We start from the raw sequence: 20052 nt of genomic DNA on the forward strand, positions 1-20052 counted from the left end.
TACTAATCTGTTTTGTATGGTAAAACAGTGTCGATTAATTGTGTGTTATTTTCCTGAATTAGCGTGTCTTTTGGTCTCGCTGTCTGCATACATTGAGGTAACCATTGATTACAGGCGAGTAGGATGGCTTTGGTTTGAGATTGATTGTCCTGTGTTATTTCCAATCCACTTACGACCATTCCTCAGTCACAGTGATGGCCACCATCAAGTCTCCTCTGCTTAAAACATTATAAAACAGAATGTTATTTAGTACACAGTATGTAATTGCCAAATGAAAGTTTGTTTGATGTTTCTTGTCAATATGTTGTACAACGAATTCATAAGACATATGTCTTCAGGGTAACAAAATCCATGCAGTGTAAATTCAATGAGTGCCAGTATAACTGTGTTAAAAAGATTTAGTAGAAGTTCTATTAAGTTTTCCATCAACTAATGGGTGCTGTGATTATGTATATGGCTGGTTTGGATTCACCCTATTGCTGTATATGTAGGTTATGTTGTGATCAGTGTACTTACTTATATCAGAAATTCAGACTTGATAAAAAACAATCAGTAATGAAACTAATGAAATTACTACCAAAGTACGTATAAAGGAACTAGTGGCCAAAACGTAGAAGATGACCCAGACGGGTGCAATATTTTAACATATACAATAATGTGGAAAATCAATGTTTGCTTTATTCATTGGTCACAGACAGGATTGGATTGACTGAGCACAATAACAGTCTGGATTTCTTGATTTCTTTGGGAGAGGGGGAGGTTGAAATCGAGCTTCACCCTTCACCGTTGGCTATTTGTTCCATCACTTCACAAGTTGATGAGAATAAATTACAACACTGAGATTTTGGAGGACAAAATATATTGTTGTTAGCTTTGCTTTTACAACGTGTCACTAGCATTGTTGATTTAGGGCAAATATTGTTGTGTTTTTTCTCAGCCATGTTGACTCTTAATCATTCTATATGTAGCCATAGTGCTGAAAAACACTCGCATATTTTCCTTCCTGAGTCTACAAGATAAATAAAGGAAACATTTTTCCTGGGATGGGTTCATTTTCATATGAATATGTAATAAATTTTTGTGTTTTGTTTTTCATATGTGTATTTATGGAAATTTAATTGAATTGAGTCCTGTTCGACTTTCCTTGATAAAGATGAATGTGCTGATGTCTGTACTGCTAGAGAAAAAGGTCTACTGATGTATTTTTGAAAGGTACTGTTTTTACTGGAGTCAGTGGCGGGTATAGTGCACTTTCTCCTGAGGCACTAGCCCACCATCACTACAATCTGTTTTAAGCATTTTCTCGTTGTGTTGAGTCATAAGATAAAAGCAGAGGCCATTCCCGGACCTACTAGAGCCTTGAAGGCACCAAGCGGAACCAGGCTTATCCACACTATTGGATTGCCATTTGTAAATGACAGACACAGATGGAAAGGTCAAAGGCAGCTAAAAATGTTATAATTGTTCCAAGATTCCTCGACTCATCTGTGAAGTGCTTTGGTTTCTGAAACAGTTTGTGCTTGTAACATGGTGTTCTTTCTCTAGTTGACTATCCATTCAAGGGAGATAATTCTATTTTTTTTATTAATTGCTTCATATTGATTAATGTTCTTTGGTTATTTTAACATATCTCCCAACTCTCTCTAATTTGTACTTAATGTTAGATTTGGTTGATCACCATTTCTGCTTCTGAGATTATTTTCATAATCATCTGTTTCAAAATAATCCTTCAAGGGATAGAATTATATTTTGGGTTAGTTTAAACAATATTTTATTCAATATTCAACAATATTAGACTTATAGATATTATATATAGGATGGGAGAAACAGGCTTAGAGCTTATAATTACATCTTAAATATATATTGTTTCATGTGACTTCCACTGTGGTCACTTTGATTATTGCTTGTATGTGCATTGTGATGCTACTTTCTATTCATAGGAAGTAATTATGTTTACAGAAAAATACTAAGTAACAAAGTTATACATGAACTTAGTAATGTAACTGAGATACAAAAAAGACATCTTTGTATTATTATGATCAGTCTAGAAGGAGAAGTAATTTTCAGGGGAATCTGTAATTACATAACAGTTAATGGTCAAGACGTTGATGTACAATTGAAAGCAAACATAAGTCTACAAACACATTCATCAGGCTGGTTTTGCATTATAAGGAAAATTGAATGAACATCGAAATCCGACAGAGCAGACATACACTATTCTTCTGCCCAGGAATAAAGACTGTATTTGAATGTGCAAATTTCGTGACCTTTTGTGAGCCTACTGGAGAGACTTGATGGTTATTTCATCCCTTCCATCAGTGTTAACTCAATCAGTATTCATCACCAGATTCTCGAAAGCCTGCCAGCAGTAGCCGAGGCCAGACCTCCACATGCAAATTCATCTTTGGAGCTAGCTCACAACATTTTTTTCCTAGTTTACGATAAATGAAGATGGCACTTTGTTATCAAAGCAACTGGATTTAATACAGAGATGTCATAATATCCATATTCCATGGATACTACAAAGATACTACACTTGATATCTGTCACTGTGTGCAGTTTATTATTTTCAGCTGTGTGGCTTTAAACAACTTTTTCCTCTGTACTAAAAGGCCTGGAGGCATGATATTTGGCTGGTATGTTCCTAGGATGAGCCCTGACAAAGTTTGAAAAAGAAGTGACCTTGACTTATATTCAAGGTCACAGTGGTCAGATTTGTTAAAATATTTAAACAACTTCTTCTCTCTGGTATATATACCAGTTGAGCTTTGCAGGCCCATTGGGCCTCTTGTTAGACTAGTCAAGTCAAATATAACAGGATTTGTTGTATGGACAACATACTGCTGATTGTCATCTGTTTGAAAATTCCATTTCAAGATTGCCTCTTAAACATGCATGTGACCTCTGTAAGTGTTTGGATTACATTTCCAGAACATGAACCTAAGTCATATACCTTTTAGTTTTGAACAAATGTGAGGTATCTGGAGTTGACTATAGAGACATTCTTGGGTCCCAAATTTTACAAATGAAGCCAAGGATCCCTGTGCTGTATTTTGGGTCTATTTGTTCTCTGCACAACATTATTGGTTCTTTTGTAGATCAAACTAAAGACCAGTGCTCTACATTAGTTGGTATCTTTGAGAATCAAATAAAAGATCACTGCACTGAATTATTTGGTTTCTTTGAAGATCAGACCAAAGATCACTGCTTTAAGTTCTTGGGTGTTTTTGGGGGAAAAAACCCCAAAAAACTAAAATCTGCTCTACATTCTTGGGTCACTCTGTAAATCAAACTAACGACCAGTACATTACATTCTTGGGTCTCTTTGAAGAACAACCCAAAGACCTCTACAATACATTCTTGAGTCTCTTTGTAGATCAAAGCAAAGATCTCTCCTCTTCATTCTTGAGTCTCTTTGTAGATCAAAGCAAAGATCTCTCCTCTTCATTCTTGGTTTTGTACTCTATATTTTTCCAGGCTTCTTCTTTTCTAATCTCAAATACCTTGGCTACATTCTCAAGTTTCCATGTGGCTAAAACTTGAGATCTCTTGACTTTATCTGAAGTTTCCTTCAAGATCTAAATCAGATCTAAGGTATCTTGATTAATGCTTTCTCCATATGGTTGAACCTGAGATCTCTATATCCCTTTCAAGCCATTTTTAGATTTGCCCTGGATAGAAATATCTAAGGTATGAATCAGGAGAACTTCTCAGTTATGGTAGATTGTCATGTCAGACATGTTATGATACAGTATTCATGTTTCACACAGTCAATATGCACCCAACAAAGTCATTTGTTTATATATAGAAAATTCTACAGATAATAATGTTACGAACAGAGGGCATTGAACTGTAATTTGGTCCACAAGAAGAATCATTTTGTATCGCCTCCTAGTCAATATTGTGAAATAGGTGACCACACAAACATGAGACATGCATTGTGATTGAAAGTTTGCATGTGCCAGGGGATCTCCTATACTGTTTTCATTTTCTCTGTACTCGAATACCAAATTCATCGAAAAAGCAATATGAACTCTGTTCCTGAATCGGTATAGTATGGTTGTTTGATACATTTGGGAGGGACTTAGTAGCATGAAATGTGTCATAACCCTATATTTAGCAGCAGGAATTTCAAACCCTCATCAATTATTCATAGCCATGTTCATGGTTTATACATTCTATAAGTGATACTGCACAGCAAAACCACACTGTCCCATCATAATTGATTTTATTTGTAAGAGAAGACTGCTATTTTAGGAGTTTTACTGCGAGTGTCTCCCCTCCCAGTAGGACTTCATGTATTTTGTACTATAGGATTGGGAAGCGATGGATTTAGGTTCAGTTTTACAATCAGTATCTCCTGGTTCTTTTAAGAGTGGGCTATTATTTTGATGTGTTGTCCTGTAGGTATGGGAGAAATATTTTGGGAGACTTTACTCCAGGATTGGTTCAATATTTTGATGGGCTTTCCTCTAGGAATGAAGTAATATTTGACAGCTTATCCTTTTGTAATGAAATAATATTTGGGTGGGCTTTCCTCCAGGAATGGAGTTATATTTTTGGGGGCTATATGTAGGAATGGAGTATGTATATTATTAAATTTGTGGCAATGTTAAATTTATTGATACTGAGGGGAAAAAATTCTGGAATTGCTTCCAGTGATATATGATCTGATTAAACAATTGTTTGAAGGCATAAGTTGGGATAACAAACAATGAGATGATGGGTATTGATCTGACAGTCTGGTTTAAGAAATTTGTTGGTTGTTTGAATTAATCCATATAAAAATGAATGACTTGTGTAAACAATTATTTATGTTGTTCTTATTTATCATTGCAGAGTCTAGGAAGTGAAAATAGATAAAAACAGACCCAGGATGGCAGAGGAGGACCACCCAGATGGAATAGCTCTGTCCCGACACTCAGAGGGACAGTATGGGGTCCCTCTCATGGAGCTCCGGGAACTTATGGAGCACAGGGGTAGTGAAGGATACAACCTTATACAGTCAAAGTACAATGGGGTCACAGAGCTGTGTCGCCTTTTATATACATCTCCTATAGAAGGTAAACAAATCTACATATACAGTTGTAGAGTTGTGTGTTGTCATTTTCTGTCAGAATATCTGATGTCAGATTCCTTATCACTATGGACAGTTACATAGACCTGAGTGTCATGGTGTTTATGGTTCAGTCATAAGTATGGAGAGTTGCTTACCTTTGAACCTTATGGTGTTTGTTGTCCAGTCGAAGGTATGGAGAGTTGCGGTGTTTGTTGTCCAATCTTAGGGGTATGGAGAGTTACTTACGTTTGAGCCTTGTGTGATGTTTGTTGTCCAGTCAAAGGTATGGAGAGTTGTAGTGTTTATGGTCCAGTCTTAGGTATGGAGAATTACTTGCCTTTGAGCCTTGTGGTGTTTGTGGTCCACTCATAGGTACAGAGAGTTATTTACTCTGGAGTCTGATGGTGTTAATGGTGTAGTTGTAGGTACAGAGAGTTACTTACACTGGAGTCTAATGTTAATGGTTAAGTCGGAGGTATGGAGAGTTGTGGTGTTTGTGGTCCAATCTTAGGTACAGAAAGTTACTTACACTGGAGTCTGATGTTAATGGTTTAGTCGGAGGTACAGATAGTTACTTACACTTGAATCCTGTGGTGTTTGTGGTCTTGTCATAGGTCTATGGAATGATGGAGTAATGAATATTTTTTTTGCCTGAAACATGGTGTCTGAGGTTAGAAACTTGACAATAATATCTTAACAGAACATTCTCTGTGGTTTAAGTTAAGCACACTTGCAAAATTGCAATGCAAGAATAAGTGACATCTGACTCCACAGCTACAGCACGTCTCTGAGAAAGAACCACAATCACACTAGGAGGCCAAAAATAATGCTGCCATACCAGTTTTGTTTTTAAAGATTGAGGTTTATGTGTTATGGGTAGACATATTTCTTCAGCCAGAGGTGTTACAATACTAATGTCTTCGATTATATTGCTATTTATATCTTTGAAGAAGTTAGTATTTATAAGGATTAATAGTACATCTTACTCTGTTGGGCCAGCAGATATTCCTTGTTGTAAACAGAGTATGGTAAAATGGTGTCACATGGAAGGTAGTGATGGGCTCCTAAATTTTTTATTTATATTATTTCCCATAGTTTCTTCCTGACATTACTTGTTGCAATATTTAAGTGATTCTAGAATGAAGATTAATAGCTTTGAAGGAAAGTTATGAAAGTGATAATTTCCGAAGTTATGTAATTAGTCAACTACTTCTGGCAGAGATACATTTTCCAATAGTTTGAAGAATTGCTATGTTCATGCTGATGATACATCTTGCCATTTTCAAGTGCCACAGCAGCATTAACACAAAGTCAATGCCCCCATTTACAAACTAAGTAGATTTCAGTTATAAGCAGTAGAGTTATTGTAGTTGATGTTTTATTCATTAATCTTAGATAGCTATAAAAGTAACACTAATTCTAGGTAATTGTAGTCGGTATTTAATTACTTAAGCAATCACCCTTCAAGTGAAGCCTTATTAATCGCTGTCAAATGTTACGGAATATGCTGCTGTTTCATGTACAGTGACATTGCTGTGACCTTGAAAACGGCAGTAAGCTTTCCCACCTATTGAGTAATGATGGTAGTTTTGACAAAAAACCTGTCTTCTGCATCAAAATTCTCACTTAATTGGAATTGAATTCAATGATTAATGTGGGGCATTTATTCTGTCCCGATTCTGTTCGCTACAAATTAAGTTCAACGTCAACTAGTGAATGCTGATAATTTGGATTGTGAACATTTTACTTTGAAGCACAAAGTGTGTACAGTGATAACATTGATTTAAGTGAGATCAATACAAATCTCAACCAACAGTTACATTGCTATCACTGTATGGTATATGGCCATCCTTAATCTCAATATGACTCTTCTTTGGGATAACATTCAGTTGTAAAACCACAGAGATCAATGCTTTGTGATTCAGAATAGATAAAATTTCCTGTGTAAATATTTTCTTGGTTAAGAATTCAAATTTTTAGAAAATATGCAGTTACTACAAAAAAGAGTGGTAGTATGGGGATTGGTCTGACCTATACAAGTCTAATGGAAAGTCTGGTTTTTTCAGGTTGTTGGTCTAGTTGAAGGATACAGGTTTTTGGACTAGTTGAAGGTCTGGTTTATACATGATGTTGGTCTTGTTGAAGGATACAGGTTGTTGGACTGGTTGAAGGTCTGGTTTATACATGATGTTGGTCTAGTTGAAGGTTTGGTTTATACAGGTTGTTGGTCTAGTTGAAGGATACAGGTTGTTGGACTGGTTGAAGGTCTGGTTTATACATGATGTTGGTCTAGCTGAAGGTTTGGTTTATACATGATGTTGGTCTATTTGAAGGATACAGGTTGTTGGACTAGTTGAAGGTCTGGTTTATGCATGATGTTGGTCTAGCTGAAGGTTTGGCTTATACAGGTTGTTGGTCTTGTTATTGTCAGTTGTAGGCTCTGGTGAATATAGCTGTTTTTTTAGCTGTAGGCACTAAATTTGTATACCCATATATGGTGATACCTCATTTAAGAATGTGACTTGTTTTCCAGGCTGACAGCAGCCTGTTTGTGTGTTTTCATTTACACTTTGCATGCTATTGATATATGGCTCATATTACAATGCAAGTGTGGTATAGCAAAAATTCTGTTTGAAATTTTTAAGCAACAACCATATGAATGGAATTGCTTATTAATTTGGAATGTCAAAAACCTACTTACCATAGGTAGCATATTCCTAGCAAGGACAGTCTGACTGAAATACTTACACAATCATACATTTCGATGGAGGCATATTTGCAATATATCGAGTCATTCTCATAATCGATCAGCTCTAACCACTTTTTACTTTGATCTATGATTTGAAAGTTTTCACCAGATCTGTGGGTTTGTAAATGTGTCTGTTTAATATTTTTTCAAGGGAGTTGGTCTATGTGTCTCTCTTGAGTCTGTTTGACATATGTTAATAGGTAATATTGTATTATATTTGTCAGTGCTTCCCTTGTATTAATTGGATAAGAGATGGTCACATGCAGATTGACATATAACATATTGACTTCATGTTTCATTTGTAATATACAGATGAAGAACCTTTGATTTCAGCCTTGCCCTTGGTCAATGTTTTTCTGCCAGGTTAAAGTAACTCCATATCAACCTCCTGAAAAGTCAATAATTGATCATTATTTGTAGCAGTTGGCATCCTATGTAGATTTTGCTTCTTAGAAATTAAAGAAGATGCATATATATTAGTTTACATTTGTCAATATTTACTCTTTTTTTTCTGATAGACTGGCCCTATTTTAGCCATTGTCCTTTGTAATTATTTATTTCTGGACAACAATTGGTGTAAAATGTGGCATGCTATTGCATATTTATAGGGAAAGATGTTTATTTGTTGGTTCATAGGTTTTCTGTTAAGATATACTTGCTTGGTCTTGACATGGTTATCCTCAAAGGCAGCCTGCTTGTCAAGATACAGCTTGCTGGATATCTACTTAGCTCATGGATTGTAAATCCAATTGTCTTGTTTTTGATACTAGCTGTGTTATCATAAGCTCAATGGTATCTGGAATACAATTTTTTTGTACTGGAAACAAAACCTAATTCTAGAAAGTCTGAAACTTATCTTTTGGGAATAATGGGTAAATCAAATTTACATGGCATTAGATAGTGTTACAGGGAATAGTAAATACTGTTACACGGCAGGGAACATTAAATACTGCTACACTGCAGGGAACAGTGAATACTGCTACACTGCAGGGAATAGTGAATACTGTTACACTGCAGGGAACAGTGAATACTGCTACACTGCAGGGAATAGTGAATACTGTTACACGGCAGGGAACATTAAATACTGCTACACTGCAGGGAATAGTGAATACTGTTACAAGGCAGGGAACATTAAATACTGCTACACTGCAGGGAACAGTGAATACTGCTACACTGCAGGGAATAGTGAATACTGTTACACTGCAGGGAACAGTGAATACTGCTACACTGCAGGGAACATTAAATACTGTTACACTGCAGGGAACATTAAATACTGTTACACTGCAGGGAACATTAAATACTGTTACACTGCAGGAAACATTAAATACTGTTACACTGCAGGGAACATTAAATACTGTTACACTGCAGGGACACTGCAGGGAACATTAAATACTGCTACACTGCAGAGAACATTAAATACTGTTACACTGCAGGAAAGATTAAATACTGTTATACTGCAGGGAACATTAAATACTGTTACACTGCAGGGAACATCAAATACTGTTACACTGCAGGGACACTGCAGGGAACATTAAATACTGTTACACTGCAGGGAACATTAAATACTGTTACACTGCAGGGACACTGCAGGAAACATTAAATACTGTTACACTGCAGGGAACATTAAATACTGCTATACTGCAGGGAACATTAAATACTGTTACACTGCAGGGAACATTAAATACTGTTACACTGCAGGGATCATTAAATACTGTTACACTGCAGGAAAAAGTAAGAATACTTTGTGGTGCAGATGTACTTTCTGTTCATCAATGCAACTGTACACCATTTCACAGAATTGTATAGAAACTGCCTAGCCATGTATTACCACAAAGTCAGGTGGTATTTCATGCAAATACCTCAGTTATTTTACTGCTAATTATATCTCTTTATTTCTATTTTTGAGTATGAAATGTTTTCCATTGTAATTCAACCCAGATTCAATCTTCAGTTTCCAAAGGATGAAATGTTCAGTGTTTTAAGAAATGAGATAAGGTGTTCTTTGGCTGTATGCTAAGTTTGCGTGGGTTCATGTTTATATTGATAATACTTTTAAAGCCAATTTTCAAATGAAAAACCATATAAGATAAAAGAAATTTAGAAAAAAGCTGTTGTTTTGGAAAGAAAAAGAAGGAAAAAATTATTTTAATTCTCTGATCCTTACAAATTGAGATAAAACCAGAAACTGGAGATACTATTTATTTGTATTAAACTGAAAAAGCATTTTTTGATATTCGGGATTATTAAAGAATTATAATTTAAACTGACATATACATAATGTGAATTAATGTTTCATTTGTTTTGATATTGACAGGTCTACCTGGTTCTCCAGCAGACCTTGCAGACCGACGGAAAGTATTCGGCTCCAATGTGATACCTCCAAAGCCTGCTAAAACCTTCCTCCAACTTGTATGGGAAGCTGTTCAAGATGTGACATTAATAATTCTTTTAGTAGCTGCATTAATTTCTCTAGGATTATCTTTTTATAAGCCTCCATCTAAAGAAGACGGTAAGGATTCCCTACAGGTCACAGATGGCACAATCTTTTCTTTATGAAAATCACTTAAGCAAAACCTTTAAAATAAGAATTCATAGAGAGTATAGTGTTGATTCATTTATGTGGATTTTAGAAAATAACAACAAAAATTAAATAAACAATATTTAGAGGTTACTTCAAATTCAATTGTAATTTATGTATGTATGATTGATTATGTCAAGGGCAAAGAAATCTCTTAAATAACTTCACCTGCTAAACAAAAGTTTTGTATAGCTATCTCCATTAGTTTTTTTTTTTTGATAAATTTTGTTATTCTTAAAACACAACATTCTTGTATGCATATTTGGATTGTTTGGTTAAAGTAACCAGCACATATGCATTATTGGCACACACTGTGTAAAAACTTCAATTTGAAAGAAATCAGAATTGATTTTAACTAAGCTTTTTATTTTCCTGTTACAGGTGGGGATGATTCGGAATCGGAAGCTGGGTGGATTGAGGGGGTGGCTATTTTAGTGGCTGTAATTGTTGTAGTTCTTGTGACTGCTTTTAATGACTGGAGAAAGGAAAAACAATTCCGAGGACTCCAGAGTAAAATAGAACATGATCATCAGTTCTCAGTGATTCGGGGCGGACAAGATATCAACATTCCCGTTGGGGAAATCGTGGTTGGGGATATATGCCAAATCAAATATGGTAGGTATTCTTTTCTTTCATTTTGACATAACTTGACAAAATGCTGCAAAAGTTTGTAGATACATGCTTGGATATGATAAAATCAGTTAATGTTGTAGTGTAATGCTTTGTTTTGACAAAGTTTATAGCTCAAGTCACATACAGTTCCAATGATATTGTTCTGATATATGACAATTCTATCAGGAGACCACTTTAAAATCATTCTCAGTCAAAAGCTATAGATTAGAGATTACAAATTGAACCATGCTTGCATTGAAAAGTTGTACTATAGACACAAATTTAGAATAAGGTACAGTAGAGCCAAATAAGGAATTAATTAAACTGCATCGTACAACTGTAACATCCTTCTAGGACTTGTCACTGATGCTAAGGACCTAAATTTTGAAGCCTAGGAGTTGATGTAAAGATGGCCAAAGTGTTCAAAAGAAATGTCAAAATCTAGAGATAGGATGGTGCCTCATAATTCTAAAAATTTTGTGATTTTCTGAAAGATTCCTGTCAGAAAACACATGAAAAAAAAACCTATAAAACATATTTTAAAACATTGTTCCTAGGTAAAGCCAACCAGGAGAACTCCTTCCTATGAGAAAACAATCCCTTTTGAGAAAAAAAAACACAATAAAGAAAGAAACTAATAGAAAGCTGACATTCTAATGATAGCTGACTTGGTAGTGGAAATGGTAACTTAATACTCCTAACACCAAGAGGGATGCAATTTAATTCTCCCTGCGGATGTGAAACAGTTAGACGTTTACCTACACAACTGAATGGGTATTCATTGGTTACTGCTATCATTATTTTCCCCTGCAAAATACCATCCAGACCATCAGGAGAAATTCATTAAATAATGTTTGAACTTAATTCAAAATTGTATTACTTCTACAATGAAATCCCCTTAAACCATAAACATTCTATCTTTAACAAAATCCACACATGATCAATAACTTATACAGAAAGGTACCTCCTTGTGCATCTAGTCGCTTAAGTTAGAACTTTTTTTATGAAACTACAGAGGAAAAAATATAAAAAGAAAAAAAAGTAGGAGACTATCCACCTTACAAAGCCTTTGTTCTTCAGAGTAATGTGTATATGAAGGAATTGCCTTATACATGTAACATGTCTGGATTGTGTGGTAACTGCATTAGCTGTTCGCAGTCTGTGTAAAAAGCCCTGAAATAAGATTAGAGATGAAGTATGCATGTTTACCTCATTCTATCATAGGTCTAAGGACAAAAGATTACCAGGCCACTATGGTCTATTTCCGATAAAACCTAGTATTGATTGTGATCTCAGCCTAACGATGAAGTCACAGAACAAATTATACCATCTCACAGTGATGGCCACACGACACAGCTTTCTGTGGTTTTGTACTGCTAATCAGGTAGAGGATTTTTGTCCTTGCTGAATAATATAGATCAAGAGTGATTTTTCAAGGCCAATGTCTAATAATGAAGTGCTATGTGTGTAAGGGTGTGTGTTTTGATAAACAATTTGAAGATACTGTGAACATGTCTCCATTACTACATAATGTAATTCAAAAGGCAATATAGAAGTACTAATTTTATACACCAGTCTACAATCAATTGTATATTGCTGTTATTATTGATATACACCGGAGTATAACTTTATCTGTCTATTTACTCATTAACTTTTCTCTTTTTTTTTTGAGCACTCCCCACTAGTTGTTATCTGCTTTTATTGAAATTTCATGTTCTAATTCAATACCATAATTGCTGAAATGAATTCTTATATCACCATTTTAGCTTTAAGGTCTAGGACAATATCTAGAAATACTAGAAGTAGCTTTTCCTGATATTAAGAATAGATGTCTGCTTAATTGTTGACCAGAATCCTGAAACAAAAGTCTGTCTGCTTGGGGTTATGTATTACAGGAATATCTGGTAGTCTTCATATTTCTGTGATAACCTACCTGGTACAAGCAGAACCTGGAATGAAAACTGTACATGATAAGCCCTCCAACTATGTTAAACATATTAATTCAAGTACAGAAGAAGTATGAGTAACACAAGTATTATATTGGACAAGTCATGGCTGAGAGATATAACAGACAGTCCTGGATGTACACTACCAATAACTACAAAAACCTCTAGTCCAGTTCGGTCAGGTCCCTAAAGTGCTATTCACAAAAAGATTTATGGCATATTTGGTCTGCCTCCTTATGAATTCATCAATATATGTTTCTCTTACAAATACTCTTGGCCAGAGTGAGACGTCACCCTTCTGAATATCAAGCACTGTTGCTTCCACTTAAGAAAGTTCAACAGGTTGCCATGTGTCTTTGGTAAAAGAAATGGGCCCCTTTTCCCACATGTCTCCTTGGATTGGCACCAATCAATTTATCATTCCTCATCCTCTGTTGGATTACAACTTGGCTGAAAGTACAGGTCTCAAGAGGATTAGGTCCTCGCAGTCTAATAAACAACATATTAACATACTCAATTAAATCACTGGAACTCAAGACCCACCATTGAATCTCTGGAACCCAGACCTACCATTTAGTCTCTGGAACTCAAGACCCACCATTTAGTCTCTGGAACCCAGACCTACCATTGAATCTCTGGAACCCAGACCTACCATTGAATCTCTGGAACCCAGACCTACCATTGAATCTCTGGAACCCAGACCTACCATTGAATCTCTGGAACCCAGACCTACCATTGAATCTCTGGAACCCAGACCTACCATTTAGTCTCTGGAACCCAGACCTACCATTGAATCTCTGGAACCCAGACCTACCATTGAATCTCTGGAACCCAGACCTACCATTGAATCTCTGGAACCCAGACCTACCATTGAATCTCTGGAACCCAGACCTACCATTGGCTGGGTTTTTTAGGTCATCTGACCCGAAGGGTCCGATGACCTATAGTCATCATGCTTCGTCCGTCGTCGTCCGCCGTCCGCCGTGCGCCGTCCGTAAACTTTTCATTCAAACGACTTCTTCTCAAATACTAGAAGGTCTAGGGGGCTAATACTTGGCACAGAGGATACTGGCATGGAGCTCTACCAAGTTTGTTCAAATGAATGACCTTGACCCACTTTCAAGGTCACAGGGGTCAAATATGTTAAAATCTTTAAACAACTTCTTCTCATTAACCAAAAGGCTCAGAGTGTAGATATTGGGCCTGTGACATGCTGGGATGAAGGACTACCAAGTTTGTTCAAATGAATGACCTTGACCCACTTTATAGGTCACAGGGGTCAAATATGTTAAAATCTTTAAACAACTTCTTCTCAATAACCAAAAGGCTCAGATTGCTGATATTGTGCCTGTGGCATGCTGGGATGAAGGGCTATCAAGTTTGTTTAAATGAATGACCTTGAACAACTTTCAAGGTCACAGGGGTCAAATATGTCAAAATCTTTTAAAACTTCTTCTCAAATACTAGAAGGCCTAGGGGGCTAATACTTGGCCAATAGCATGCTGGCATGGAGCCCTACAAAGTTTGTTCAAATGAATGACCTTGGCCCACTTTCAAGGTCACAGGGGTCAAATATGTTAAAATATACAAAGGACTTCATCTCAATAAGCAAAAGTCTATGAGTGCCGATATTGGGTCTGTAGCATGCTGGGAGGAAGGCTACCAAGTTTATTTAAATGAATGACCTTGAACAACTTTCAAGGTCGCAGGGGTCAAATATGTCAAAATCTTTAAATAACTTCTTCTCAAATACTAGAAGGCCTAGGGGGCTAATACTTGGCCCATAGCATGCTGACATGGAGCCCTACAAAGTTTGTTCAAATGAATGACCTTGGCCCACTTTCAAGGTCACAGGGGTCAAATATGTTAAAATATACAAAGGACTTCATCTCAATAAGCAAAAGTCTATGAGTGTTGATATTGGGTCTGTAGCATGCTGGGAGGAGAGGCTACCAAGTTTATTCAAATGAATGACCTCAACCCACTTTCAAGGTCACAGGGGTCAAATATGTTAAAATCTTTAAACAACTTCTTCTCATTAACCAAAAGGCTCAGAGTGTAGATATTGGGCCTGTGACATGCTGGGATGAAGGACTACCAAGTTTGTTCAAATGAATGACCTTGACCCACTTTAAAGGTCACAGGGGTCAAATATGTTAAAATCTTTAAACAACTTCTTCTCAATAACCAAAAGGCTCAGATTGCTGATATTGTGCCTGTGGCATGCTGGGATGAAGGGCTATCAAGTTTGTTTAAATGAATGACCTTGAACAACTTTCAAGGTCACAGGGGTCAAATATGTCAAAATCTTTTAAAACTTCTTCTCAAATACTAGAAGGCCTAGGGGGCTAATACTTGGCCCATAGCATGCTGGCATGGAGCCCTACAAAGTTTGTTCAAATGAATGACCTTGGCCCACTTTCAAGGTCACAGGGGTCAAATATGTTAAAATATACAAAGGACTTCATCTCAATAAGCAAAAGTCTATGAGTGCCGATATTGGGTCTGTAGCATGCTGGGAGGAAAGGCTACCAAGTTTATTTAAATGAATGACCTTGAACAACTTTCAAGGTCGCAGGGGTCAAATATGTCAAAATCTTTAAATAACTTCTTCTCAAATACTAGAAGGCCTAGGGGGCTAATACTTGGCCCATAACATGCTGGCATGGAGCCCTACAAAGTTTGTTCAAATGAATGACCTTGGCCCACTTTCAAGGTCACAGGGGTCAAATATGTTAAAATATACAAAGGACTTCATCTCAACAAGCAAAAGTCCATGAGTGCTGATATTGGGCCTGTAAGATGCTTGGAGGAGAGGCTACCAAGTTTGTTCAAATGAATGACCTCAACCCACTTTCTAGGTTTGGCTTGCTTTTTGTCAGATGACCGTTAAGGCCCATGGGCCTCTTGTTTCTTTGATTGATTGATTCTACACAGTTATTTAATCACTTCAATTAATGAGGGAGAATATTGGAGGTCCTGACTGCTACAGTTGATGGCACTGAAATGGGTGTCGTCGCTGTAGTGAAAGGTATAAGAATGATCATACTGATAGTGCAAGTTGTCATCTGGTTTTTTTTTGTAAACTCAAAGCATATCTTATATATAAATATATGTTCATCCAAAAAAACGAAACAAAACAAAATTTACATCTTCAGAAAGATACATCTATATGCAATAAATTAAGACTCTTTCAGAAGGTTTATAAATTGGTAGAGATAATCAAATAGAGACCTTCTTAAGGCTGCTTGTAAAGGAATGACATTTAAAAGGCATGTACATTGATTGAGATATTCAGAAGGATTTCACATTGAATGAGACGTTCAAAAGGGGCTTTTATATTGAATGAGAAATTGAAGTTGAAATAACTTGTTTCCCAAATGTTGTAAAATAAATAATATTCATTTATTGAATGAGACATTGAGAATTCATTTCTTAAATGAGACATTGAGAATTCATTTCTTGGGTTTGATTCTTGGGTTGTATAGGAAAGGTATTGGTGTTGCATTGCTTAACCACATCTGTTATCACTGGAAACTTTCTCCCACAGTAACACACATCAATCCAGGCCCAGGTTATTGGAAGTTGTGTTAAAATCAATGAAGTTTACAACTACAAGATTTATGTAATATGTTGTACTTGTTTCAGGTGATCTGTTACCTGCTGATGGAGTTATAATCCAAAGTAATGACCTAAAAATAGATGAAAGCTCACTTACTGGAGAATCGGACCATGTGAAAAAGGGGGAGATCCGAGATCCCATGCTTCTCTCAGGTGAGTTGTGTCCAATGTTATTTTCTCCTGATGTCAGCAGGACACAGGTGAACTCTTTATACCTAGGCTTCAGGATATCAGAAAGATGATGGAGGGGGTATAGGCACAATGTAATGAAAAGTGTGATGCAAAGGCAATCCTCTAATTAGGGTCAAAAGGACCAAGGCAAGAGAGGTGGAGGAGGGGCTGCAGATATATGATATAATGGGGCAAGTTGGACACTGGCCACAGTAAAATGGGGATAGGGGATTGGAAGTAGGGGTCAGGAGCAGATTAGAAGTGTTTGGTGGGATGGGGATAGTCTACAGTGTAATGGGGTGAGGAACACCATTTCCACACTAGAATGGGGATAGGGGATCAGAAGTGTGTGGTGGCATGGGGATAGTCTACAGTGTAATGGGGTGAGGAGCACCATTTCCACACTAGATTGGGGATAGGGGATCAGAAGTGTGCAGTGGGATGGGGATAGTCTACAGTGTAATGGGCTGAGAAGCACCATTTCCACCCTAGAACTGGGATAAGGGAGATGGGTTAAGAGGCCATAGATTATCATATGATGCAAAAAGGTCTAGAGCACAGTAAAATGGTGATAAGGTAATTGAAAGGAGTTTGCATAGGCTATTGTATATTTGGGGTGAGAAGGACCATGGCCATAAGGAAAGGAAGTGGATTGTTGGTCATAGGCGACATGATAATGGAGGTAGGGAAAGACCAGGACCTGATTTTAATGGGTGCAGGAGAGGTAATGTCGGGGACTTAAGCTATTGTATAATAACTTTATAAGCAGGACCATATCCTAAGTAAATTTGGGCTATGTAATGTGGTTTACTTCAAAGTATGACTTTCTACAAACCTTATTTGTTTATCTGTTACTTTACAGTTTACATGCTTTGTGCAAGGTATTAAATCATCATTAAGTTATATCTGTTGTAATATTCAACACTCACTTCGCAATGTTCGTGATCTAGCTGGCAAAGAAGTTGTCAGTTTTACCAAGCGTTTGCTTCCATTGTTTGTGAAGCCATATTACATGGACCTTTGTTAGGAAGCTCTGGTAACATAATTTGGAAATGAAATTGATGTTCTGAAATTTTTTTTTCCAAAATTGAGAGTTTCATCATTTTGAGGAGAAATGTTTTTCCCCAAATTTCTTGTCTTGGAAACCTCTGCAAGTTACTTAAGTCTGCTTTATGTTACCTAAAGATTTACATGGTTATTAGTAAAGAATGTTGAAAACCTTCTTTGTTGTATATGTCCAACCCCAGGAACATCAAAATGTGTAGAGAGAGGATTCCAATGAATTTAAGTATTTCCTAGAAAACATGATGTTGTTTTCTGGAGGTAAAGTACAAATATAGGTCAGTTGCCTCTTTAATCAATAATGATTTAATCACATTGTGTGCTTCTAGCTTCATGATGCGTGCTCCTGCTATTTTGCTAGTTGTATGCTTAACCTAATGAGGTTGTATTGGTGCATTTGTCAAGAGATTCATCTTCCGAAAGGATTGTGCTGCTCAAACTCACATCAACATTGTATGGTGGCCTCTGATAATTGTATGTTATAAAATATTTTGATATAATTTTTCCACAATATAAAAATGTTTGGAAACATTGCTGTTTCTTCCATATTGATTAAAAAATGACTACCCACTTGTCAATCTATTGATACAGAAATGAAATTAATTACTTTATCTATGGTGTAAAATAGGAAAAACAATTCCGAGAACCAATGTCTAATAAGGCTCTGTGTCCTGTATGAGTGATATTGGCCTACATTTGGTAAGGCTACTTACTTTTGTTTATTTTGTTTGTTAGAAAGATTTTCCTTGGAATATTGATTATAGATTGATTTTAGTCCTACCATCTTATGGAGGGACTGATGTGTTACCCATGTTAGTCTAGTCCCACCCAACATGAAATTACTTCATTCAATGCTGTGAATAAGTCACATGTATCAGATTCCTAAATCAATTCTTTTTTTTTCAATTTAAAATGTTGGAAACTAATGTGCAATTCTGCTTTTATATTTCAACCTTAGAAAAATATTCCTCAATATGTCAGTACTTCCCAAAATAGATCTCGCATTTTGAAATTGGATGTTGTAATTTGTTCTCAAACAGCATGATTAATATTCAGTCAACAAAAAATCTTTGTCCTTGCCTTGGCTATAAAGACTACAAAACACAAAATCTTTGTCCTTGTCTTGGCTATAAAGACTACAAAACACAAAATCATTGTCCTTGTCTTGGCTATAACATTTACCAAACACAAAAACATTGTCCTTGTCTTGACTGTACAGACTTCAAAACACAAGATAATTGTCCTTGTCTTGCCTATAAAGACTTCAAAACACAAGATAATTGTCCTTGTCTTGGCTATAACGTTTACATAACACAAAATCTTTGTCCTTGCCTTGGCTGTAACGTTTACATAACACAAAATCTTTATCCTTGCCTTGGCTATAAAGACTACAAAACACAAAATCTTTGTCCTTGCCTTGGCTGTAACGTTTACATAACACAAAATCTTTATCCTTGCCTTGGCTATAAAGACTACAAAACACAAAATCATTGTCCTTGTCTTGGCTATAACGTTTACATAACACAAAATCTTTGTCCTTGCCTTGGCTATAACGTTTACTTAACACAAAATCTTTGTCCTTGCCTTGGCTATAACGTTTACACAACACAAAATCTTAATCCTTGCCTTGGCTATAAAGACTACAAAACACTAAATCTTTGTCCTTGCCTTGGCTATAAAGACTACAAAACACTAAATCTTTGTCCTTGCCTTGGCTATAATGTTTACAAAACACAAAATCATTGTCCTTGTCTTGGCTATAAAGACTACAAAACACAAAATCATTGTCCTTGTCTTGACGGTAAAGACTTCAAAGCACAAGATAATTGTCCTTGTCTTGGCTATAAAGACTACAAAACACAAAATCATTGTCCTTGTCTTGGCTATAACATTTACAAAACACAAAATCATTGTCCTTGTCTTGACGGTAAAGACTTCAAAACACAAGATAATTGTCCTTGTCTTGGCTATAACATTTACAAAACACAAAATCATTGTCCTTGTCTTAACTGTAAAGACGTCAAAACACAAGATAATTGTCCTTGTCTTGACTATAAAGACTACAAAACACAAAATCATTGTCCTTGTCTTTGCAATAACGACTACAAAACACAAAATCATTGTCCTTGTCTTGGCTATAAAGACTACAAAACACAAAATCATTGTCCTTGTCTTGACTATAAAGACTACAAAACACAAAATCATTGTCCTTGTCTTTGCAATAACGACTACAAAACACTAAATCATTGTCCTT

General features: G+C 36.2%; 1 protein-coding gene across 6 annotated transcripts in view; it reads left to right on the forward strand.

The window, feature by feature from the left end:
• Positions 1-20052, forward strand: part of LOC132555126 (plasma membrane calcium-transporting ATPase 2-like) — a 146215-nt gene that overhangs the window by 81226 nt on the left and 44937 nt on the right. For all 6 annotated transcript variants that reach the window (XM_060219474.1, XM_060219475.1, XM_060219469.1 and 3 more), the window contains 4 exons: positions 4840-5063; positions 10123-10317; positions 10768-11001; positions 16593-16718. In XM_060219474.1, coding sequence (XP_060075457.1) covers positions 4877-5063; positions 10123-10317; positions 10768-11001; positions 16593-16718 — 742 coding nt within the window. In that variant the 5' untranslated portion in view covers positions 4840-4876. The remainder of the gene's footprint in view (positions 1-4839; positions 5064-10122; positions 10318-10767; positions 11002-16592; positions 16719-20052) is intronic.

This window comes from Ylistrum balloti, unplaced genomic scaffold, assembly GCF_031769215.1.
Source record: "Ylistrum balloti isolate Yb309-2 unplaced genomic scaffold, AGI_CSIRO_Ybal_v1 Utg370452, whole genome shotgun sequence".
Classification (NCBI taxonomy): Eukaryota; Metazoa; Mollusca; class Bivalvia; order Pectinida; family Pectinidae; genus Ylistrum; species Ylistrum balloti.